Below are 26,269 nucleotides of genomic sequence, written 5' to 3' on the forward strand. Positions count from 1 at the left end.
TGATATACTCTGTGGCACAGTGACCTTGTCAGTGGAAAACGCGGCAAATTTAAAACATGAAGGCGCAAAAAGTTGACTTCCCACAGAAAATTTGAATTTCGCGCCTTTTTTTACTGATAAGTTGGATGTGTTTCAGTATAAAATGAAGTTATGGTCGCAAGTTTTATATCTACAATTTTTAAATTTTAATTATTGTTGTTTTTTTTAGTTTTTGTGGGTCACAATGGTCACAAACCCATTGAGTTGTAGTCATCATCATTAAGTTGTAGTTGAAACTGTTAGTATGTGTAACTGGAACAAGAGATTGTCATGGGCAAGTAAAACCGGGACAATGAGATAGCGCGACGGCAGAGACTAGCATGGGCAGTGTACTCGTACTCTAACATAATACTATTACTTATTCTGTGCTCTAACTTAAAATTCGCCTTTGAAATGAACCTCACAACCATACAAAAGGCTCGCATATTTGACCAGTGGTGTGTCCTACCTGTTCTTACGTACGGAGTTCCACAAAAATCCCGATCACTACTTTTAACAATTTATTTAGCGTCATATGAGTATATTATTAGCTTTATAACGTAGGTAGTTATTAACTTAGCGCTTAGAGTTAGACCAAGACAAGTCTGCAAGGATTTTGATAGCACATGCTGTTCAAGTGTTATTTTAAACGTCAAACTTGTATGAAATTATGACGTATCAAAATTGTTGCAGACTTTTCTTGGTTTAACTCTAATTATGTAGGTATAGGATATTTTTTGAAAAAATACAAGCAAAGTTTTCAACTTATATTTTAATTAAACTATTAAAACTAAATAAATAGGTACATTATATTATTCTAATTTCCTTGGGAAAAAAATGGTAGGTTTACACTCACGTCGCTCAGCAATCACAACGTCTCAACATACTATTTGACACACATAAACATAATGCTCAGCGATTGGCCAGGTAATAATAAATATCGAAACTAGTTTATGGTTGGCTCCATTTGTATTTCTGGAGAAGAGCTAAGAATATTTAGATGTTTCGTTTTCTTACAATAATATTATGATCCCAAAGACGGAGTGACGAAGAGGGAGAATAGAAGGATAAAATTCCATGTACACTTGTACAGTCAAGTGTAAAAATATGGGTACATTTAACTTCTCAAAAATATGTCCCATACTTCTTAATTCGCTGACATAGGCACAGAATAAATAATAGTACAGAAGACTCACTCTCTAACAAAACGCGTCTGTTACGATCAAGACAGATATGGCCGCTAGGTTGCGACAGCGCCACGCGCGGCTTATGGCTAGCCACCAAAATTGGTGTGGAACGGATGTACTTTTAGCTACCTGTAGCAAAGCGACGAAATCGCGGAGTGAGCCACGCCTGACATAGGACATATTTTTGAGTATGATGTGTGCATCCCTATTCTTACACTTGACTGTACCGTACCATAAACCGTAATAGTACACACGTTAAACTAATGCAGCCTATACGGAATATGCTGATGTAATGAATGTTATCGTCCAGACATTTTGAACAAACAAGAAATCTAATAAGTGTCTTAAAATGTTAATTTTTTACACTAATACTGTCATAATAAAATAAATATTACTATACAATTCTGGCGAAATAGTTTAAATTAACCGTACGCAATAATTCAAGTTTCACAGTTAATTTTTGTGCCATTCATTCGTCGTTGAAAATAGTCACACCCAGGAACATTAACGATGATTTCTGAGTCAGGAGATAGACTTTTCCGTGATTTATTTACATTCACTTTGTAAGTGCAATGATAATCCAATTCGTAGATTTCGAAAGTAGTTTGCTGTAAATATAAAACAAAATTATTTTTTCGTAAAAATGTATTTTCTTACATTTAGGCTGGTAATATTTTTGTTGGCTGAATGTCACAGAATTCCGGTCGGGCAACATTAAATAAAAAGGATAGTCTTGGGATAGTCTGACCCGTAGCTAACTTCATTGTCATATTTAAAAATCGAAAGGTCGAGGACGAGTTTTCGCGGGTTTTGCGTCTACTTTCTACTAGACGCTCATGACATGAGCATGACCGGTCCTGCTTGATATTTGCCATAATGCCCATAATATATTTCTGTGATTTTTGCATAATGTTCATGCAAAATGTGACGCCGGCGCCGCACTGTTATTGAATTCATTTTCACTTCGTTAATATTTATGTTTCTTATAAATGTATCTATTTACCTCAGTGGTTGCCGAAAGAATTTTATGTTCGTGTTGTGGATTTTCACATTTTTCCGTTCGCCACTGTACAACATATCTGTAACAATCAAGTATACAACTACACATACAAGTACTTATACAATTTTTTATTATTATTTATAAATATCAATATTTTATAATACCTATAGTTCGTTTTTTTTAGCATTAGAAAGAACTTGAAAGAAGGTAAGCGATCTTGACATGTCTTTTAATTGACAAACGCTTTTTAAAAATCAGTAACTATTACTTATGAAAGCAGAAGAATATAAATGATCGTATTAGATTCATAATTGTTACATATTTGCCGTACTTAACTTATTTTTAAAATGTGTTTTTCAATTAAAAGTCACATCAAATTTGTTTACCTTATTTCTAATGCTAAAAAAAACGAACTATAATCATATATAAACCTATGGCGGTCAGCAAAATATAATCAGCGCGTGTCGATAACTTAGTACCTATAGGTTGGAGCACGCGCTGATGCGCGCACAGCCGCACAATGGGCCAGCGTGGGCCAGTCTGGGGGACGCATTTATGCGTTAGAGGGAGCAAGTGATATTGCTATCTCATTCTAACGCATGGCTGCGTCCCTTGGACTGGCCGGCGCTGGCCCATTGTGTACAGGGGCAGATAATGTATCGCCGCAGATTAAGGATGTGATGTCAAGATAACATGATGTATAAAACGCTTAGGTATGATGGAATAAATTAGTCTAAAATTACCAGTCAACGGTGTCTTTTACTCACCCAACCCAGTTCCTCTAAAATACCTACTTACACGTTTTATGCCCCTTACTAACTTTGAAAATGTAAGCACCGATGTTATAGTCTCTTCTATATTCTCGCTCCAATAGGTACCTACCTAGTAAGTGCTCTTTTTAGGTGTGAACTGGAAACTGGTATATTACTTACTTATCAACTTTCAAGACATTTCGGATTTTTTCCCACTAGTTACTAATAAGTTGTGACCATAAGTTATTTACCACCAAAGTGAGATTGGTAGTAAAGTAACTAGTAGGTAACTAGGTAATGGCCTGGATGCCCTTTAAGCCAAGTATCAAGGAACAAAACGAGAGACAGGTAAAACCTATGCTGACGCCACCTATACAAACCTTTGACAGTTGCTAACCCCATCATGTACCTATGCAATGTTTTCATTGTAGGGTGTTCCCGGTGCTGATTACAGTATTCCGAGGATCCGTAGGTACTATGCATAAGTGCCCTTTTAAATTAGACCAATTACCTAGGTACCTTTATTATATTGTTCACCACACCAACTGGTAAAGGCTCTCTTGATTGTTCAAAAACCGATAGCCCGTTGCATTTTATTCACATGTGAGGCAAAATAATCAAATGCAAATTTTGAGTTGTTTTCTTATGTTTGCTGGTTGAATTGACTTTTAGATTAGATTAGATTAGATTTCTTTATTTCAAGATGAAAATTACACTATAAATTTGCTACATTTGTCGTGTCATTTGGATTTGATTTGGTTTTGATTTTGTTTGATATCTTACAGTTAATATATTAGTTAATATTTTCTTCGGGTTGGTGAGGTGAAAAATGTTGGAATTCACTCGGGGGCAAATTTCGTGCTTCGAACGAAACCCTCGCGACGCTCAAGATTCCATTTTTAAAGCCACTCGCTACGCTCGTGGTTCAATTTTGGAATCTTTCCCTTGCTTGGGTATCAATATTAGCACGAGCGGTTAAACAACAACTTTGCCCCCTTGTAAAACAAATAACTATTGTGCTGTACTTGTTTTTTTTTTTTTTTTTTTATGAAATAGGAGACAAACGAGCAGATGGATCACCTGATGGTAAGCGATTACCGCCGCCCAAGGACACCCGCAACACCAGAAGGGTTGCAAGCGCGTTGCCGGCCTTTAAGATGGGAGTACGCTCTTTTCTTGAAGGTTTGTAGGTCGTATCGGTCCGGAAATACCGCTGGCGACAGTTCATTCCACAGTTTGGCTGTGCGAAGCAGGAAGTTTCTGGAGAAACGCACAGTTGAGGACTGCCAACCATCCAAGTGATGAAGATGGTAATGTTGTACTTGTATCGCATATGAATATCACCTACCTTCTAATCTCAATTTTAGATATAGGGTTCCAGGATATTCTAGCCTTCAATTTTCCGTTTTGCCAAATAACCTTGTGCAACTTTAAGCCTTTGACAATAACCCTTTTATCCTGTTTCTTAAGAGACTGTGGCGGTAAATCTGAAATTACATTAAAAACATATAAACTACAGTATTATTAGCTAATTACTTATTTATTTTTAGCTTGTACGTAAATTCAATGTTGACGTGTAAAAGTGTCCTTGTGGCCTATTTGCTGATTAAATGTTGAAGTTGAAGTTGACTTAAGTTAGTATGACTCACGACAGTTTAAATTCGATTTATTTGATTCGCCCCGGCGTCGCACGGGTTAACAAATTATACACGTAGATAAACCTTCCTCAATAATCACTCTATTTATAGGTGAAAACCGCATGATAATCCGTTCAGTAGGTTCTGAGTCTATCGGGAACATACATACATACGGACTGACGCGGCGGGAGACTATCGGCGCGATTCGGGAAATGAATTAGAGATGCACTAGATATGAAATAGTGAAGATATGTGACGTTCCACGGCAAAAGGTACCTTATGGCGGCCGCAATAATATTGGAGCGGCGATAATAATAGCGTAAGCGCCAACCGCCATAAGGTACCTTTTGCCGTGGAACGTCACATATCTTTACTATTTCATATCTAGTGAATTCATCTCTAATTCATTTCCCGAATCGCGCCATCAGTTATATATTATAAGGCGTATTGATTGATTAAGAAAAACAAACTGATTGCAAGAGTAGGAATAGTTAGGTATAGAAACTTCTAGGCTTAGTAGAATCAGCTCAATCAGCTGAATTAACAGTTAGGAATCACTAGAACCACACACATAGGCACTACAGTCATACATTTTGAAACAGTCAAACGGTAAAATAAAATAAATAAATAAATAATTATTGAAACTTAGTGAAAGTTTACGAAATAATTTATAATTTAGGTATCATGTGATATAGACTATGGAATAATGGGTCAATAATAAGTGATTGTTGGAAATTTAGCACGTAATATGATAAGAAATATTTTTTCACTCATGGGGGGCCTTTCACGTGGTAGTTATATGATTTGTCAGGCAAGAGGGACGAATCTGTACCTATGTTTCTTTATATTAATGGTCATATTAAAGAGTAAAGTAAGTAAAGTCTGTGCGGAAAGAGAAGAGCCGTAGAATGCATGGGTTCCCTTACATTCCACGACTCTTTTCGCACACACTCTATAATAGAATAGGCCATACCTAGTTATATTGACTAAGTAAACCCGTGTGAAATCCCCTAGCTAGTGTGCAAGTATGGCAGGTACATACTTACTAAAATGTGTACAAGGGTTAATTACAGTTTATAAACGTGTTGAATAGCAAATCCACTCATTAGTTATATAAGAAATACCTATGTATTATGTTAAATTACGAATTCAAATATTTAATACTACCAATAAAACTAAATACTGTAATTGACTTGGAATTCGTTACCGGTTTCCGTTCGCGCTTTTTTTTTTAAATAGGTGTAGATGGACTTAGTTTTTTTGGTAACCGATACCATGTCTGAGCGCCATTCTGAACTTGGGTTGCCAACTGTGACTGTGAACAAGTGATTGTATAGTGACTTAAATGTAATCAAGGTGTTTGATGTGAAGACTGCAGTTTCGATTAACCTATCACTTGAAATTGGGTTTTGATTCATGATATAGTGGTATAACCAATGATATTTTCACGCGTTACTGTTCGGAAATGCAATAGATGGTCTAAAACCAAGCTGGAAAGTAGGCAATAGCTGTAGCACCTGAACCACCACTACTACAATGTTTCATTGTTATCATCATCTGTCATTGGTGACGGTTCGCTACAGCAATGAGTATCATTTAAAATTTAAAACATAAAAAATAATAAAAGGTCTTTTTTGGCGCAACATTTTCCTTCATAAATAAAATTAGGTTATTTATAGGACCAGTTGCTTGTTTAAAAAAAAGAAATGTCAAAACCATTCAGTTCATATTTTTTAACAATTATCCATTCAGTTCACGCTTAAAGCGTTTTTTACTTTTGTAGCTATTTGTGGTTTTTTTTAGCAAAAACGCTTCTAAGTTTAGAGTCGCTTTGAAACAAATAACAGAAAAACGCCTCCTAAAAGTGATAAAAAAAGTAAAAAAGGCGGGATCTGAAATAACTTACTGAATTGGATAGTGTAAATTGTGTTTGACTAAAAAATACAAGAAACACGTATCTACGCTCGCTATAAAAATGAGTTCTTCTAGTGAAGAAAATTATATTCTTACGCTGACGCCTACCGAAATTCAAGAGACAGCACAGGCAGTGGCTAGTAATTTGCTACTAGAGAAATCGCGGGCTAGTACATAGTTATGCAAATGTTTTCTTATTTCCTCGCAGTAGTCGTGAAAAGCACTATGTAATGCCTCGGCCGGAAACGCTAAAGATGGACTCGTATTATTTGAGGGCCTCCACTAACGTGTCGGCCCTCAAACGACTCGTCCATCTTTTAGCGGTTTTCCGTCCTCTCCTACAATGTGTAGTACATTAGTGTAGTACACATACTCGGCGTCAAAAAAATCGCACTTCACCAAAAATTCGTTTCAAGCAAATATAGCTCTTATCTTATGCATCGTACCCTGTCAATATTGGTATAATTTGAAAGCGCAATTAATGAACTTTAAAAAGATAAATCGTAATTTTCCGTAAAAACAACCATCGCCAAACATCGGCGTTTTGTTTAAAAAAGGGCCGAGATCAGATTTTAATGGGTCCCTTCTTGTGCAAACATCAAAAAACCCTTAGATATGGATACTAGGCCAGAAGAAGCAGCTCAAGAGGTGGCACTGCTGCAAACAGCACTATGACAGTATCAAGATGCTGAAAGATTTAACATAAGCGGTTTCCGAGTGCGTTGAGTCTTGCAGCGGCTCCAGGAGACTGGTGATTACATCAAGAAGTCTGGATCTGGAAGATAACGCCGTTCTTCAGCTAAAGACACCCGGTACATTGTATCGAACTCTTTGCAGAATCGTTTCTCCGACGCTGTTAAGCTGCAGCAGCAGCTTCAAGCTGCTCGAATTACAGCAGTAAGCGTCTCTACGATCGGAAGAAGGCTGGAAGGGAAGAGGATGTTGCCAATTAGAGCTGTTACAGGCCCCCAATTAAAGCCAGAGCATCAAATAGCCTGGAGGCAATTTTCCCGACTGCGCGAAGATTAGACGTTTGAACAATAGAGGAATGTTCTCTTTTCCGACGAGACGAGGGTGTGCCCTTACACCAACGACAGGTGCAAGAGGGTGTATAGGACGCAGGGAGAGCAATTCGCGCAAGCCTGCACCGAAGAAACCGTCTGTTAAGGGCGCGGATCTCGCATGTTCTGGGACGGCATTTCGATCGACGGGAAAACTTATTTCGTGCGCATTTCCCGCACTGAAGGTGGTCACAGCCAGGGATCCCTGACTGCTCGGCGTTACATAACGGAGATCTTGGAGGAGCATGTGGTCCCATATGCTGGTTTTGTTGGACCCAACTGACAGTTTATGCATGACAACGCCCGCTGCCACACTACGTTGTTTGTGCGAGACTACCTGTGTGAGGTTGGGATCACCGTAATGGAGTAGCCAGGAAGGAGTCCTGATCTGAACCTAATCGAACATCTCTGGGATCAGCTAAAATGGAGGGTGCGGTCGCATGATCTTGCTCCTGTCACTCTTCACAAGCTTCAAGTCGCCATTACTGAGGAGTGGAACAACTTTCCTCAAAAACGCAACGTGGCACTCATGACAGTCATGACTGATCGCATGGAAGCTACTCAGAGGGCAAGAGGAGGCAGCACTATGTTTTAAGTTTAGTTTTATTTTTTTCTGTAGGTATCTGTTGATTTTGTAGTGTTTTTTATTCTTTGTAATTTTAACCTGAATACACGTTGATTCCTTTTTCCTGGTAATTTTCTTTTTTTATGGGGTAGCTCGTCAATTTTACGACATTTTCCAATAGAGGGTTTCATAACATTTTAAATGAGGCCCCATAATCTTATCTTGCCTTATATAATATAAGGTTTAAAACCGCTTGAAAGATAAAAGTTAGGATGTGTGATTTTTTTGACGCTGAGTGTATATAAGTAACTAAATTGTGTTATGTTATAGGCGTTCCACAATTGAAGCTCTTACTTGTACAAATACAAATTTTTAGGGTAATGAGAAATAGGGCCGGATTTTTCCGGCCGACTCAGATTTCTATGTTAGAAAAAAAAAAAAAAACAAAAAAAAAAAAAAAACAAATACAAATCGTACAATTTGCCTTTTAGGTATCGCATTTGGTACTTAGCCTACTAAATATTATTATGATTGCGGAAGAACTCGCAAAAGCATATTTTACTAGAGGTTGTTATAATCTTGTACTACCTGTAACAAACATGCCGCAGACACAGAATAAGTTTTTTAAAAATATTTATTCAAGTGGCGTTACCGTGGGTGCTTGTGGTGTTGTAAAATACTGCCGCTTTATCACTTCGAAGCTTGCCGGTGCCAAATTGACTGATCGTTTGTACTTGGAAGAAATACATTGCGTTAGGTGTCAGCTCTTTTATTTCAGCGTATGTTTTGTCCTGTAAGAAAACAAATTAAGTTGGATTCATTATCATAATTAGGTAATAGGTAATTATGTCACCCGTCCTGTAAGAACAACCATATACGTGTAAAAGATTACCTTGGAATTTTCAACTAAATAAGTAAAACAGGTAAATAAACTGAGCGGAAATTAACTTGGAAAAAAGTTCTCCGTAGGTACCTCCCTCTCTTTTGTGACCAACGCCTCTGCGTCCTTGCAACAGTAACTGCTGCTGATGTAGTCACTTAACGGTAACGGTTTTCCCAACTTACCTTAGACACTGTCTGATGGTTCACTAGAACTGAATCTAGATCACCCGTCACGCCCCGAACGCGACGGCTCCAGAACACTTTGTATCTGTTTACCGGCAAGTCCGAGTTGGGTTCCTTCCATTCTAGACGAACGGTTACTGTACCTGAAATAAATAATTTTTACTTTTAATAATTTGAAAAGGGAATAGTTTGTGTAATTTTTTACCCAACAAAGCCCAAAGAAATCAGGGAATTTAGGTCATACCTACATTTATTCATAGATTTCGGTTTCCCTTTGTTAAAAATATTGAAAGAAAAAGTAACGCTTAAAAGAACACTGGATTAAATCGAGACAAAATTGTTTAGTTGAGCGTATCGTTCGAGAGCTCTTGAGTCTTGACGCTTCATCTTAAGAGCAACTCGTGTGTTGATCGACGGGTTGGAAGGTTGGCTTTAAAGCTTTAAACATATAAACAATTTAGCCAAGTATGGAAGTCGGATTTGCGCATCGAAACATCCATCACCCGGCTTTTATAAAGTTTTGATGGACTGTGAAGGAAACTAGCAACTGTAGCAGAAGGATTAAGTAATAAGATGCAGTTGACTCCCTAAGGTTACGATTGACAGGTGACAGGTGACATATTATCAAATAAGAATTTGATTGATTCATATACCTAGGAATAAAAATTTGAGCATCCGAAAGATCAAAGCAATGGCTCTTCGTTTCCCCACAACACGATGCACACAATGCCATATATTATATTATAAAACATTATCAGGTACGTACCGTTTTCAGTTCGCACCGGGCGTACACTCAACCGTTTGGGCGGTGAAGGCGCTCTGGGCCCCTTCCTGGGGGTGAAGGGTGAGCTAGGAGATGAGAAACCTCTGCTACCGGTCGAGCTGACAGCGGCTACCCTGAAGCGGTACCACCGGCCTGGTTTCAGCAAGTTGCGGAGAGAAATTTTCGTTCTGAAAATATTTCACTAAATTTAGCAGCATTCTTCTGAGGACGTGAAAAATTATTAATGGGTAGTTAAGTTTAGGATCGCTAATCATTGTTTTAATATTTATGTAGGTAGTAATTTATTTAATTAAGGAGATTCTACTAGGTACAGGATAATGATTAACTAGCTACTTTTAAAGTTTATACAGACCTGGCAAAGTTAAAAAAATAAGAGTCTTAAGGTGGGATCAGACGGTTCACTCGGATGAATGTTCACTCGAGTGAATGTTTCATTTCACGTTCACACGGCTGCTGGAAAGATTGTTCATTTTTTCTTTTCTTTCATTATGGCGTCGAATGAAGTTGTGCATCTTGGTATAATTTTAACTTGTGATCATTTAATAAAGATTTTAACAAACAAGATGCAAAGAAAGCGTCGTCGGCACAGAATAAATAATAGTACTAGGTACAGAAGACTCACTCTCTAACAAAGCGCGTCTGTTACGATCAGGACAGATATGGCCGCTAGGTGGCGACAGCGCCACGCGCGGCTTATGGCTTTTCCCAAAATTGGTGTGGAACGGATGTACTTTTAGCTACCTGTAGCAAAGCGATGAAATCGCGGAGTGAGCCACGCCTGTCGTCGGTAATGGCTGCGACTTTGGATCGCAAGAAGAAATTTATTTGGAGCCTCGAATACATTGCTGAGAGAACTAGCCGATGAAGATCCGAAATCGTATTGCAATCATTTGCGGATGACTTAAAGTAATTTTGTAGAACTTCTATTATTAGTAATAGGTCCGTTAATAGCGAAAGAAAACACTTTAATGAGAGACAGTATACCTAGCCGAATAAAACTCCAAATTGTACTGCGGTACCTTGCTACTGGCGATTGTTTTGGAACTCTGGGATATTTATACAGAGTACCTAGAATTACTATATATCCTTTTTTAGGTAGTATACCCACAGGATTCGGGAAAAATATGCAAAATCCGAATGAACGTTCATTTCTGTGTTCACACTGTTCATTTTTTGTTCATTCGGAGTGTGAGTGAAAGATGCCGAAAATATCCAACATTGTTGGATTCTTTCACTAATGAATTCATTTTTCATTTTTGGTTCATTTTGAGTTCAGACGTGTCACTTTGAGTGAAAGATGAATAATGAAACTAGAAAATGAACAAAAAATAAACCGTCTGATCCCACCTTTACGGACGTGACGGACTTCGTTAAAATCTTTCTGTATCGGAAAACGGTCGCAGTCGTTTAGGAAGTCTATAGATTGGAGTTATAATATAAGTCTGAGAGACACCAGGGAAGTACAAACTAGTATTCGTTATAGGTAAATATACTTATGTAATATTTTAAGGATAAACATAGTTGACCGAAGCGAAGCGAAGGTCTACGTTTTGACTCGGGCATTTTGCTTTCGTATGTCCGGATGTTCTCCTCTACAGGTCGCAATTCTTAACCGATTCTCGTGAAATTTTGTGACCGAATTTTATGACTAAATAAATGGCGGAGTCGTGATACCTGGCGCCTAAACAAATAGTCGTATCGATATCATAAGAGTTTTTTCTTTTTGAGACATGTTTACAGAGTTAATAGCAAAAAATGCAGAAAAAAATTATCGCTGGTTTAGGCGTTATTTAGATATTTAGTTTTGTATTTCCGGATGTTCTCCCCTACAGGTCGCAATTCTTAACGTCACGATTCTCATGAAATTTTGTGACCAGATTCTATGACTAAATAATTTTTTTTTGTCAATCCGGTTTTCGGAAATTTTTAAAAATGGCGGAGTCGTGATACCTGTCGCCTAAACAAATAGTCGTATCGATATCATAAGAGTTTTTTTCTTTTTGATATATGTTTATAGATTAAATGGCCAAAAATTCAGAAAATTTGTATCGCTGGTTTCGGCGGTATTTAGATATTTAGTTTTTACTTGAGAATGAGTAGCTAAATTTCGTCAGCTTTAGTAAGAACTATCATGGCGCATTTTGCAAACGTTCGCTTTTTTGTTTGCATAGGGAGGTCCCTGGTTCCATCCCCAGTAATTGTATGCTGCTACATAACTTTTTGTATTTTTTTATACTTAAATTTCGTATCAATTGTTGTTTTTTATTTTATTTTTTTATTTTGAAAAAATGAAAAAAATCGTATTTTTTATTTATCAAGCGCGGGCTAAGCGCATTCGTTTATTTTTTGCCAGAGATGATGGCTTTTTGCGCTTTAAAGAAAATTTGATTCTTGCATATACGGCGCCATACCTTTGGCCTATGCTCGTCTAGATGGCGACACCATTTTATATTTAACAATTTTTACTCATATCAATAAAAGAACATGGGTCAAAATCATATGGCGTTCTAAAAATAAAAAAAATCATTTATCCATACATCATAAAGTCTAACTAACAATAATGTTAGTTAGACTTTGAGCCTTTTAATTTGGATCGCCTCGCTAAAATGGCCCATAATTTCCGCAAATCATTTTTTCTTCGAGGCAATTACTCCGTTCTCATTTTTTCCCAGTGGAATTTCTTCGCTTTAGAAAGAAAGAAAGAAAGAAAGAAAGAAAATACATTTATTTAACGCCACAACATATTACATCTAGAAAAATCTTTATTTAATTTTTCGTGTACATTTTTTCATAAACTAAATTTTCCTTTTCTCAATTTATTCCCTTTTCTTTTTAATCCCAGTAGTTAAAATAACCAGTAGGTTTTTTTTTCACTAACTAAATATTCTCTATCTCCATATTTTCTCTTTTTTTTAATGCTAGTGGTAAAAATAACCAGGTTTTTTTCAAATAGGTAGGTTAGGGTTTTTTTTTTTGATGACCCTAAAAACGAAACTGCTCCCAGAGATAGGTAGGTTAGGGTTATTTTTTTTTGATGACCCTAAAAACGAAACTGCTCCCAGAGATAGGTAGGTTAGGGTTATTTTTTTTTGATGACCCTAAAAACGAATCTGCTCCCAGAGATAGGTAGGTTAGAGTTATTGGCTGACAGCGTTTGGTTTTTTACTTGTAGTTTTTTAGATAATGTTTTAATTTTAGTGTTTTTGAAATTTTGAAATTTTGTATGTGAAATACCTACAAGTAACAAATATAATTACTACACTATTAACATACAGTAACAAGAAAATATTATCCTAGATATTTAAATAAACGAAAACTATAAGGAAAAGATTAATTTAAAAATATTAAAAATAGGCGATTGCGGAAGAAAACCATTGGGAAAATATGGGAACGGAGTAATTGCTACCGAGAATGAATGATTTCGGGAAATTATGGGCAACGCAAAATATGAGAACGGAGTAATTGCCTCGAAGAAAAAACGATTTTCGGAAATTATGGGCCACACTCGCGCACGAAGCTTCTTAGTTGCAGTTTACAGGTTAATTCAAAGGTAATGTTGGTTTCCTAACATAAGTAGAGTTAGACCAAGAAAAGTCTGCAGACATTTTGACACTGGCACAAATAACATTGGCACTGCGTGTGCTGTCAAAATCTCTGCAGACTTTTCTTGGTCTAACTCTATCCACTTTTCTATACAATTAGTATGGCGATGTGTATACTTAAGGGGCATCGACCGTACACTGACATCGGGATGATATTTTTATCATGTTATTTAGTAGTCATCGTGCGTCTCGCTTGCGCCAATACATGTACGGACAAGAACGAGTGAAATGCACGATAACTAAATGACATCAGTTAGATGTCTTTCTGATATCAGTGTAAGTTTGAATTGACCTGTTAGCCAAAAATTGTTTCGTATGTCCATATGTTCTACTCTACAGGTCGCATATCTAAACCAATTCCCGAATTTTGTAAGCAATTGATAGTTAAGTTTTTATGGTCAAATTAGATTCTCTAAATTCTTCAAAACAGCGGAACCATACATTTATTCAGTTTTAAACTCTGCTCGCGAGGTCTACAGCTCACAGAGGCACTAGTGTTAAAAAGCCATGGTGCTGTGCATTTATTTCTTAGAGACAACTAAATTTTAATTGTTAGAGTCTGGCTAGCCAAAAAATGTTGACAGATATTTCGTTGTTGTATCACCAATTGTCTAAGATTAAAAAAAAAGCTAAAAGTCAGTTGTCAATTTATGTCATTCATTCAAATTGTTTGCGGTTTATAAGGAGTTTATTTTAAATAATATTAATAATATCTATACTTAGTGAGGTTCGCAAACTATTATTTAATCTCGTAAATAATTACGACAATGTGCGAAGTCGACGTGTAGCGTTGTATAACGAAAAACTGCAATGTCTACAACTCCTAAACAAATGTAAACAAATTAGGAGGTTGGTGCTCTATAAATATTTTGATACTTAGCATTTAGCATATTTGGCTTTTTTTTATACTGATGTCTTTTTTTGGTGATGGATTAATATTACGGTATTATTGAGCTAGTTCTTTTCGCCTTGTTACAATGGTATATAGTGAGAAAGTGTCAACATATGTGTTTATCGTTGACTGTACTTTACATAGTGGTAGAAATTATGTGAGCTAACTTTGAGTGCAAGTCAACGTGTATTTAACTTATATCCTTAGGTACCTTGCGTGTGCACAGAAAATTAAAAATATTTTCTAGTATCAAAACTATAATTCCTACTACACAAAGTGTGCCCGGCCCAAGATTTTTTGAATTTCCCGGCAAACATTTGTGTAATATTTCAGTAGCCAGACTCTAGGTATTTAACCTTACACACTTAGGTACCTACAAAGTATACCTAGTCTATTACGATATCGTTTCGTATCGTAAAGGAACGTTGACCTTATACTTGAACAAACAATCATTTGTCTTTACAGAATAACAGTGTTCAAACTTTTTGCTTGCTAATCTTCTCAAGCTTTCATTTGATCTCATCTCTTAAGTGCTTAGTTAGAACAATAGACAATATTGATAATTTATATTGTTGAGCTCGACGATATACTTTTTCACTGGCCGTACATTATAAACGCGGTTCATCGTGCACTGCACCGCAGCTCCAGACGGGGATATGGAGCAAACCGGTGCGGTTGTGCGTCGTCGCCGCACGCGAATGAGGAGGCACACTGAGAGGTTAGGACAGATGTCGCCCCAGCAATCCGTCATTGTTTACGATTTGTGACATTGTTTGTGACAAGCGAATGGTTGCGAATTTTTTTACTAATACTTGCGATTTATCAAGGAAAATTTATTCATTTATGACTGTACGGGAACTGCAAACCGAGCTTCGAAGTAGAATTGCTACATTTGGTGGAAAAAAGGCTGATTTGATACAAAGATAATCACTTAATAATTATATTTGAGGTTATCTTGTGTATTTTACCGTTTATTCAAATTTTCGAAGGCTCACGCCGCTCACGTGCATTTTTTCCTCTTATATTACAAGTGTTCGATCGAAAACAAAGCTTTGGTGTATACCTGGATCACCTGGATGTACAAGAAGGCGTTTCATATACGCCCGCCCTACGACACATCAGATAGGTACACAAAGTCGTGATGCGTATGGAGTACCTACAGCATGTGTGGCTAAGTCATTATGCCCTAAATTATGTACTACTTCATTAAAACTTAGTTTACCTGTGTATTTCCTCTTTCCAAAATATTTATCTTCCTTAAAATGCAGCCTATAAAAACGGTCTTTGTCATTTGCCTTAGTTTTTGATACTCAAAGCTTTTTCTCACCGATTTATGCATATCGGATCCTTGAGAAAAAAGGGAGATCCTATATTTCCACAATTTGTCGCACAATATTGGAGTATTTTGGAGAAAAAGAAGAATGTTTACAATTTATTTGAAAAAAATTATGTGATTTGGCAGTGAGAGCAACTGCATTATAAAATGTCAGTTTGCCACCTCATTCGTCGCTCCGCACGCCACAATGAAATGCGGCGTGATAACCGCCTATTATCTAGTACAGTGGTGGGCAAAGTACGGCCCGCGGGCCAAGTGCGGCCCGCGAAAGGATTTATCTGGCCCGCCTCCGGTCATTTAAAAAAATGTATAATATGGCCAGCAATATAATAAAAATACATTTTTGCTGTAAATCTCCTCTGAAATTCCTTCAAGTTTTGGCCCCTCATGAAGAAAGTTTGCCCACCACTGATCTAGTAGGTACCTTACCTACATCATGCCCAATTTATCGGAAGCACACGATTTTGTGGTTACGCTACTTCTATCACAGTTAATAAAAGAACTTACTTATTGGTTCTTAATAGCAGATTCCATCCTGCAAGCCTTGCCTCCTCGTACTTGGGTCCGAGATGATTTTGTTCCTCAAGTAGATACAAAATCCTGCCGGGTACTGCGCGGGCCAGATCTCCAACTCCATCAGACCATCTGATGAGGATTGATTTCCGCTTCTCCTTGACTTCTTCTATAACTGGTAATGCTGGAAGTCCTGTCAATTATGATATCTAAGTTCAAAATGAAGATATGTCGTATTCTCAGGGCTAAAAATATTCAGTACCATAAATACATATATCTACTCGTATACTTACGCAAGCTTAAGTAAATATGTAAAATTAAATTACCTGGATATACCTCGTATAAGGGCGTTTTCAGAAATAAATATCGAAAACCCGATTCTCACAGATCCCGGTGTTTTTGGGTTCTTTCAACTCAGAATCACTAGCATATTCAATTCTGATGATAAAATCAAATGTCCCAAAAATTTGTATGAAAATTGTACATTCCACTACGTCACGCACATACAAGTGAAAAAATATTTCATACTAAAAAGTCACGTAATGGAATGGACATTTTGGGACATCATTTTTTAATGGTGGGATGGAGAATGCTGTCGATTCTGAGTAGAATGAGCCCAAGAACGTCCAGATGTGAAAGAATCAGGTTTTCAATATTTATTTCTGAAAACGCCCATTACCCAAGCCTTTTGGTTAAAGCCCGAAAATTAAATCAACTTTAGTTTGTAGGTACCTATTACCTAATATTGTTGCAGCCAGTGTTGGGTAGACCTAGATGTGTACCTACGGATAAACGCCGAATACAGATTAATGTGGTTTACATTTTCGGACTTTACCCACAAGGCTCGGGTAGTTACCAGGGTAAACTTGAGTTTAATTAACCTTCTAACATTACCTGTAACACCGTAAAATGGGGTGAGTAGGGATTACGAGGGCAGCTGGGTTATGAATGGGGTGAGGAGGGATCGTTTGGGGGTGAGATGGTATTATTAGACCATAGTTATCACATTGTTATGTAAATTATACTTAAATATATTCTCTGTAGAAGTCAAGTTAATGCAATATTCTGCAAATTCTAGCAATAGCTAACCCCGACTACGGGGTGAGCTGGGATTTTCTACTATTTTGTGTTTATCGTTGAATCTATGAAATGAAACGACAGATTAGCATTGAAAAACTAAAGTTCATACTATCGGAACACTTTTCAAGTACCTACTATATGAATCAACGTGCAACATACATATAAAAATAAACTTTTATTGAGGTTTGAACTTCTGATTTGTCTCAACTCACCCCATTCTACGGTATATATACTTACAAGAACATACATATTATATATTATTTTATGATGTTTTAACATCATTTAAACCATTGATTGTCAGATGTGTTTGACTATATTTTGTTGCGTGTTTGTTTGAGTGTTTGTTATAATATTATATTATGATGTTTTCAACATTATCTCATTCGAACCATTGTCAGACGTGTTTGCTTGTTATTGTAAAGGATGACTCACGCTAGTCACGCTATACAGACGTCGATTTGCCCGATTTATTTTATGGGGTAAATGTAAATCATTTCAGGAAAAATATTTTTTCTTAAAGAAATTAATATTATCTTACTTAAATAGAAAAATCGTAAAAAAATACATAAATTGACATTTAATCTGACATGCATTATAATTACTTTTACAGTAAGTACATATGGTGCTACTTTAGCGCCCTAGGGCGGGATTAAGGACAATACGTGCCTATGTCAAACCATTTTGAAGGGCCATATGTACTGTAAAACGTTGTACAATACACGTGCGAAAACGTAATTCGCAACGAGTGGCGATTAGTTACAATAAGAACTAAACTACAAATTACATTTATCTACCTACATAAAACAAAAAAAATGGATAATAGAACAAAACAATAAAATTAAAGATTCTCCTTTTCTTCACGGCAGACAACAAAAGTTCGATTGTCTCATGCTTTGCGTGAGAGTGAAGTTTGTTTCATTGGACTCATAACAACGAATCGATCTGATGTCATTAAAAGCCTATTATACAAATCTAAACCACTGCTCCCTCGAAAATATCCTGGCAAAATTTTGCCGGTACGCCCTGAAATGTTTATTGCGGGCTTCTGATGCCTCTTCAGACAAATCTCCAATGGGTGAAAGAGCACTTGTTTGGAGAACTGATTGCGCAGCATGAACAATTATATCATCAGGTAAGATGGCACAATTGGCACGTACTTCTGCTTTTCTTCTCTCGCTTCGCTCGCTTAATTCGTGAAGTACGTGCTAATCGTGCCATCTTACCTGATGATATAATTGTTCATGCTGCGCAATCAGTTCTTCAAACGACTTACACGGCCGACTTGATGTAGTATCGACGTATAGGTATACATGTATACAACGTATAGACGCTACCGTTATCTCGACAGTTCTTTCCAACCAAGACTGGTTATGATTCAAATAATCTCTCTCTTTTTCTCCCTGCGGTCTGCCATTATTCTTTAAATTATAATTTAATACGTGAAAATTCATGCTTTAGATATTCTTTGTGATCTTCCGTGTCTCCGTAAGATAGTATAAAATGTTCTACTATCGTCGTGGACGTCTTTGCGCTAGACAGGGCCGAGGCCGGGCCGGAGCTTCCGGCGCTTCGTTTTCTATGGAACCACGTGAACACCGATCAGTCGTCATAGAAAATGACGTGTCGGACGCCTCGGCACGGGCCCGGGACACTCTAGCGTGAGTCGTCCTTAAAGCTTTCTATTGAGGGCAATGCATCTTGTTCTCGTAGGTGTGTTTGACGCGATGCCGGAAATTCTATTGTGAATCGTGACATGGAAGTTCATTGTATACCTAGTTCGTAGCATGTTATTCTTTAGGTAGCTACATGATTTTTTTTAGATTGCTTTCCTTGTTTAACTAAGGTAAGCTTATACTGGCATAGTAAAGAGTTAAATACATACCAATACAATACAATATTATGGGACCAGTGCCCTGTTTATCAAAAGCTTGAAACTTGTAATACAAGTGGAAGTCCCTTTCTAACAAAAGCTGTCAGAGAGGGACTTCCACTTGTATTACAAGTTACAAGCTTTTGATAAACAGGGCACTGGGCTAACTAATTGCCTTATGGCTCCTACTGACGTGCCTGGCACTGTTAATTAGCTTAAATGCATGTAAGGTTTAACGCACGCACCCCACGTAAGAGAAACTATGGGCCAAGAAACACTTGCGGCCCGATTCGAACTTTGTCAATGAATAGATCTAGAAACGATATGGATTAGACGTGTCAGTGTCAAATGTGACGTTTCTTCAAACAAAAACGTCACTTTTGACACTGACACATCTAATCCATATCGTTTCTAGATCTATTATTTGACGTATCTTAAAGTTCGAATCGGGCAGTTGTATGGAGAATAAACTGTACTTCAAGATATTATACAGGGTGTTTGGTACATCGTTTGCCAAATTAAAACGGCAGATAGGTTGAGTAATTTGCTATTTTTTTTTCAGCTCTATGCCAGTTTTTCGTAAATTTCAAATTTTTACTTGTACTAGTAAAAAAATCCATGTCCAATTTTTTTTCTAGGCATGAGTAGATAGCAAATGACTCAACCTATCTGCCGTTTTAATTTGGCAAACGATGTACCAAACACCCTGTATAAACACCAAATTAAATGATAATTTACTAAAAATAACACTAATGCATAAATAAAATTAACTTAAGTAGAAGGACTTTCCTCATACGATTTTTCTTGCCCCGAGCAAAATAAACTATAAGTATGTTTATCTTACCACACTCGACCTTACACAGTTAGGTGGAGTCCGGTTCTATACCGACACAAGTCTACTACTACGCAGGTCTCTGACTGAGTCAGTACATCTAAAGGAGATAGAGTCAACAGCTAACATATAGGTAATAGCAGCACCACATATCCGTGATTGTAGCAATCGAATGGGTCCCGTGACACTGGTTGGCTAGGGTGCGTAACCAACATGCCAATCGTTTACGATTCGTAGGGAACGAAACGCAACTGTCGCACTAATATGGAAGAGTGATAGAGGAAAAAAAAGCGTTTCATTGGTCTGTAGGTAGTAAGTACCTGGCAACGTCAGTAAGTCGACGGGTTCGCTACAGGTAGAGCTACATCCGTGGTGGCAGCATCGCTGGGTGCCGTCACACTGGTAGTCCAAGTCGCAGGCCTTTACACAAGCGACTTGCCACTGCACGATGTCGTTACCGGGGCACGTTCCCGGCTTTTGCTCTTGCATCCGGCATTGTGAGCGGCACTGAAGAAAAACAAGCGAATATATAATCCATAAAAACGCTCTCTAATTAAATTACCTAACTACCTAATTGTTAAGTGTTAATCCAAAATTTAAGTTTCTAGATCGTAAAGGTCACTGCATAACATGCAAGGAAGCGTCTTTGGTCAATATGTGGATTTCGGGTGTGGATTTTGGATTTCGGGGTTGGTCCCATAGTAAAAGTTGCTGAGTATAATCCCAAAACCCCCCTGGCAACGGGAATGCAGTTAGTTTTTAGCCACCGTGTATAATTTTCGACCTGTTTCCTGTACCGTAAAATGGGGTGAGTAGGGATTGCGTGGAGAGTTGGGTTATGAATGAGGAGAGAAGGGATGCCAGGGGGGTGAGATGGTTTTAAAGGCTACTGCTACCTAAATAATGTATTCGTATTACAAATGGAGCTATAGTGATATTCATAAGAAAAAAAAATCGATCCAACAATGTTCCAAAATCACCTTTGTATGAAATCCCATCTCACCCCAACTACGAGGTACTACCGGGTGAGGAGGGATTTTGTGTTTATCGGTAAAGTTATGAAATGGAACTACCCAAAATCATAAAAGAACTAAAATACGAACGTCCGGAACATTTATTATATATAATTATATACCATTCAGTTTACATATGTAAAAATAAAAAGTTATCGAGGTTTGAATGTCAGTTTTCTCCCTAGCCCTACTCACCCCATTTTACGGTAATTATTTTCTTAGTCTAATATAGTTAAAAAATGTCATGTTGGCATCATATTTTTCCCTTATTTGTACTTACTTGTGTTCTACTTTCCTTGTTGACCTCGATGCACATCAAATCGCACCTCGTCTTGGACAGTGCATCCGTCTGTAGTTTTGAGAATCGCCTTGATATTGATAGCACGTCAGATGCCAATAACACTATAACCAATAGTCCAAATATCGTGCTCTGCATCTTGAATCCAGTTCTCATTTTTAAAAATTAAACTCTCAGTGTATCATAGCTTCATCTGTAATAAAAAGTATGTTTCGTCTTACTCCATGCAGCACTTAATAACAATTTAGATCAATAAAATTTTATGCAATAGATAATTACAGTGTATACAAGAGTACGCCTTCTCATATTATTAATATAAAAAACCGATCAAGAGCATGTCGAACCATGCTCAGGGTTCCGTAGTTACACGTCCGTCAAAATAGACTTTTGCACAAACTTAAAAACGGCTCAACCGATCATGTTCACTGTAGTTTTCCTTGAAAGTATTTACTAAGCTTTACATTCACGATTTTTTTATTTTTTGGATCCAGGGTTCAAAAGTTAGAGAGGAGGAGGGGAGGACAATGTGTTTTTCTTTTAGAGCGATCATTTCCGAAACTATTATGTAAATGTTTATCAAAAAATGTGTGTAGAAGACTCCTATTCGTATTGAAAGAAAAAATCAGATTCACTTTTCGTGTAGGGGAGCTACCCTAAAGTCTAGTTTTTCTTGTACGACATGCTAAATTTGAGCTTTCTAGCTCTAACCATAACGGAGTAAAGTCGCGGACGGACAGACAGACGGACATCATGGCGAAACAATAGGGGTTCCTAGTTGACTACGGAATCCAAAAACGAGTTTAGTGTTACTGTTTATTAATATTGAGGTGCTTAGACGCTTAAATAAGAATTTAAAATTACTTTATTAATGCCAAACACAAATATCGGAATTGCTTGTTCATATTTGCAAAGCGGACGAGATAGACGAAAAACCGTTTATTTTCCTGATTGTAGCTAAGCGGAGGTCTTACGGCCGGAGTAAAAAAGGTGACGTCCAATCAAGTTTAAATAGAGTTATTTTAACGTCTGACATTTAAGTGAGAACGATAATGTGACGTTAAGAGTCCGCAGCAAGCTCGGTTCTCCATACAAACGTATTAGTAGTAGTACAAACTCATTTTAAAACGACTAGCTAGATTGCTCTGAAACTTTGTACTTACAATAGGCCTACAATTAGTTTATGTAGCTTCAAATACTAAAAGTTAAAAAAAAAACAACGAACTTAATTTTTTTTGATAAAAAACTTGATTTTGCTCTATTTTGTTTGTTTTATTAGCTGGAGCTTTATACTTAAACTAATAATAGGCATAGATATAGGTACCCCCATGTGCAAAGTTTCATTACAATCCAACGAACCATAAATAAAGTACGAAACTCGGTTTATATGGGAAGGTGGGAAGGAAGCTTGTAAAAGGCTTGGTATATAGACACCTAATTAACTAATTATATCATTTTATCCTCAAAAAATATAGTAAATGCGGTGCGAATACAAAGAAATAGGAATATACCAATTAGCTAGATGCTAGACCATTCGATTGTTAACATAGGCGCATTGAACGCAATGTGTAAATTCAATTGACATCATGTATCGAATGCGAGTTTTTTAGAAAAACATTTCCTAGAAAAAGTAGTAGTATAATGTGCATGCATTTTAATAAGCAAGTAAGTAGATTTACATGCATTTAAACATACAGTTTAATAATTAAATAACTATTTCGTGCTTTTTAGTTTTGAATGTCTGCACGTCTGTCCCTCCATCACCCAAAAAACGGCTAAGGCCCACTTGCACCACCCCACTAACCCTGGGTTAAGCGGTTACTGTACGACGGGTCAATGTACGAAATTCCATGTGCTAAGCGTCCTTTCTTTAGGAGCCGTACTACGTATTTATTTTTGATTCCTCCTACCCTGCCTGGGCACACCCGCCTGTGTTTAATGGCTCCTCTACACGATGGGCCAACGCCGGCCACTCCAAGGGACGCATTTATGCGTTAGAGGGAGCAAGTGATATTGCTATCTCATTCTACCGCATTGTTGCGTCCCTTGGAGTGGCCGGCGTTGGCCCATCGTGTAGAGGAGCCATAACACGTCAACACAATCACCCCCTATACCCATTATAGAGTTCCATTTCCTGCTACACATGGAACAAAACCTGTAAAAAAATCTGTGGCTATCGGACCGGAATTAACTTGTTCGTGACTATAGATATTATATATTTGTTATATATAACGTAGGTATTCTATATATTTGTTATATTGTTGCTTCTAATTTTTATCTTATATTATTTATTTTCGTCCTCTTTTATAATTTTATAGACTTTCCTCTAGTCTATTTATTATACTCAGTTCTACCGTTCTTCATCGATTCTCATCTACTCACAGGTTAACTGGAAGAAATCCGTTAAAGGGATAAGTTCGCCTTTGTACTGCCTATCCTGTGCCATAAATTTGTGTTTTGTACAATAGTTTATACATACATAAAACATTTGCGTGAATAGTTTGCGTGGAGTAAAACAGTAGTTAATAAGTAAACGTTTCCTGAGTTTCTTTCTACTGAAGTGAACGTGTGAATACATTATAGGCAGTAAAAACATTATCGCCTAAAACACATGATGTATTTACAAAAATCAATATACATAGACCATAGTTGAGGCTTAGAAGCAGCACTAATAATGAAGTTTTAATTAAGTAATAGTTATTTGTTTTACAAGGGGGCAAAGTTGTTGTTTAACCGCTCGTGCTAATATTGATACCCGCCCGAGCAAGCGAAAGATTCCAAAATTGAACCACGAGCGTAGCGAGTGGTTCGAAAAATGGAACATAGAGCGTTGCGAGGGTTTCAAAGCACGAGGGTTAAACACAAATGTGCCCCCGAGTGAAACACAAAATTTTTCACCACACCAACCCGAAGCAAATATTAAATGTAAAATATCAAACAAAATCAAACCAAATCAAAGTCAAATGAATGTTATTAAATATTTATCATCCAAAATCATCATACCCCTTACCGCATACGAAGCCATATATGGCGGATATGATATTTAACTCTATTGACAGCTATTAAAGTTCAAATTTCAACAAATATTTTTTATTATATGCAGTAAGGGGTTAAAAGTCAATTTCTACCAGCAAACATAAGAAAACAACTCAAAATTTGCACTTGATTACTTTGCCTCACATGTGAATTACTGATAGCAAAGTGCCTTTCCGAGATGGTGTGGTGAAAAATAATATAATAATAATAATATAATATAAAGCTCTCCACAGCAGGCGTTCTACATGACATCAAAGCTCTCCAAGGGGCCTCTACGTGTTGGATCTGTGTCCCCACGCAAGCCTATCAAAAAACCGGCATTATAGGCCCGTGATATCCAAGGAGATACAAATAATATAATATAAGTAATAATATTTTATTTTACACCAATCTACTAACACTGAACTTAATAGGTATATTTTAATCCCTAAATACACTTTTTCACTTGATTGTTCTTTATCTTCTAATTATTTGTATTTGGTTAGAAAAAAGTAATAATCAACTAAAATCGGTGTTGATAAAATGTACCTACCAAAAATCCAAAAAAAATATCACTTGTTTGTTTCTCACACCTGTCCTGAGAGCACGATAAAGTATATATGTATGTAAATAAATAAATGTCACTGAACTTTTGACAGGTGACGAGTAGTTAGCTGCGCCCACGACGATCGACTAACATGCGGCTTGCGCGCGCGCTCGGTGCGTGCACCGACTTCATTAATACGCGATGATGCTTTCCTGCCGCTATGACGTGACGGAAGGCTTTTACCGGCCCGGCTTCCTAATTAAAAACTAGTGGTAAAGGTGGAATTTGTAGATTATTTCGTGGGTTCCGTAATGGGCTAATATTATTTCGCCTGCTTGAAGATGCTACTGATCCTGGTTGCTTGTATTGTGTTACTGTAAAAGCCCGAAGTACGGTAAAACCTAGGATTTACCAGTAAAACCTAGGTTTTACCGATGCCATACTAGTTTACTTCGGGCTTTTATCGACACCGATTCGGTAAATCCACGGCGACCGGTAAATGTTGAATCATGCAACACTGGTTCTTAAGATTATTAGATGAAAATCTTGTAGGTACCTACCAGTGTAAGGACCGTTATTATGTAGCTCCATTTAGTGTCTCACTCGTACATTGGCTCAATCAATACGTATCAAATCAATTAAGATTTTTAAAATTAGAATTTCGCTCAAGAGTATAAGTACTCAAATGGTTTTCTGTTGTTGTAAGTAAATAATGTTTATTCCTATTGAGTGTAGGTATTGCTTGCAGCCTGTCTTTGTTCCTAATTGATGAAGCATCTCTGTAACTCCTATTGGTCCTAATGTAGAACAACTTCCATTCTTGCATTTTGTTGCATTGAACCACATGACTGCCATTTTTAGTAAGCAACGACACCAGTAAATATCCAGTTGGCTTTAAGCGTGTATCTTTTTCACAATAATCAGTATAATCACAAAGAAATAAGGGACCCTGAAAACTAACAATGCGTCTTCCTGGCGTCACTTCGATGAATGTCTACTATTAGGTACACTACACTGACATGTACAGTCTATAATTAAACATTAGTGTCGTTTGAGCCCTGCAAGGAATAAGTAACAATGTAAGAAAACTTTTTAGAGTTTTGTACAGTTACCTAACAGTAAATTAAGATTCTATAAGAGATATTTTCTAAGTCTGCCTATATTGTACTTACCGATTGTTCTGAGCATTTTTCTGCTCCTATACAACAGTTTTACAGCAACGATCCAACGATAGGCCCCTAAAGGTTACATTACCTACACGTTGCGAAATATGTATCTACATATATTGTAA

At 37.1% G+C, this 26,269-nt stretch overlaps 1 protein-coding gene across 2 annotated transcripts; it reads right to left on the minus strand.

The window, feature by feature from the left end:
- Positions 1 to 1,614: 1,614 nt before the first annotated feature.
- Positions 1,615 to 21,584, minus strand: LOC134805079 (anosmin-1). 2 transcript variants are annotated; one of them, XM_063778372.1, is made up of 10 exons: positions 21,402 to 21,584; positions 20,429 to 20,615; positions 16,321 to 16,519; positions 9,966 to 10,150; positions 9,200 to 9,342; positions 8,787 to 8,925; positions 5,802 to 5,903; positions 4,306 to 4,444; positions 2,209 to 2,284; positions 1,615 to 1,813 (listed from the first exon to the last, which is right to left on the minus strand). In XM_063778372.1, exons 1-10 carry the CDS (start codon positions 21,573 to 21,575, stop codon positions 1,646 to 1,648), a joined length of 1,512 nt encoding a protein of 503 aa, XP_063634442.1. In that variant the 5' UTR covers positions 21,576 to 21,584; the 3' UTR covers positions 1,615 to 1,645. The 2 variants fall into 2 exon arrangements, with proteins under 2 accessions (XP_063634442.1, XP_063634448.1); XM_063778378.1 differs by lacking the exon at positions 5,802 to 5,903 and having other exon boundaries at positions 1,616 to 1,813.
- Positions 21,585 to 26,269: the final 4,685 nt, after the last annotated feature.

Source organism: Cydia splendana, chromosome 2, assembly GCF_910591565.1.
Source record: "Cydia splendana chromosome 2, ilCydSple1.2, whole genome shotgun sequence".
Taxonomy (NCBI): Eukaryota; Metazoa; Arthropoda; class Insecta; order Lepidoptera; family Tortricidae; genus Cydia; species Cydia splendana.

Excerpts from the sequence above, each read along its gene's own strand:
- LOC134805079 (XM_063778372.1), bottom strand. The coding sequence starts at position 21,575 with ATGAGAACTGGATTCAAGATGCAGAGCACGATATTTGGACTATTGGTT. Across the intron at positions 20,616-21,401 it reads ACAAGGAAAGTAGAACACAA|TGCCGCTCACAATGCCGGAT; the intron begins GTAAGTACAAAT and ends GTTTTTCTTCAG. Across the intron at positions 8,926-9,199 it reads ACCATCAGACAGTGTCTAAG|GACAAAACATACGCTGAAAT; the intron begins GTAAGTTGGGAA and ends GTTTTCTTACAG.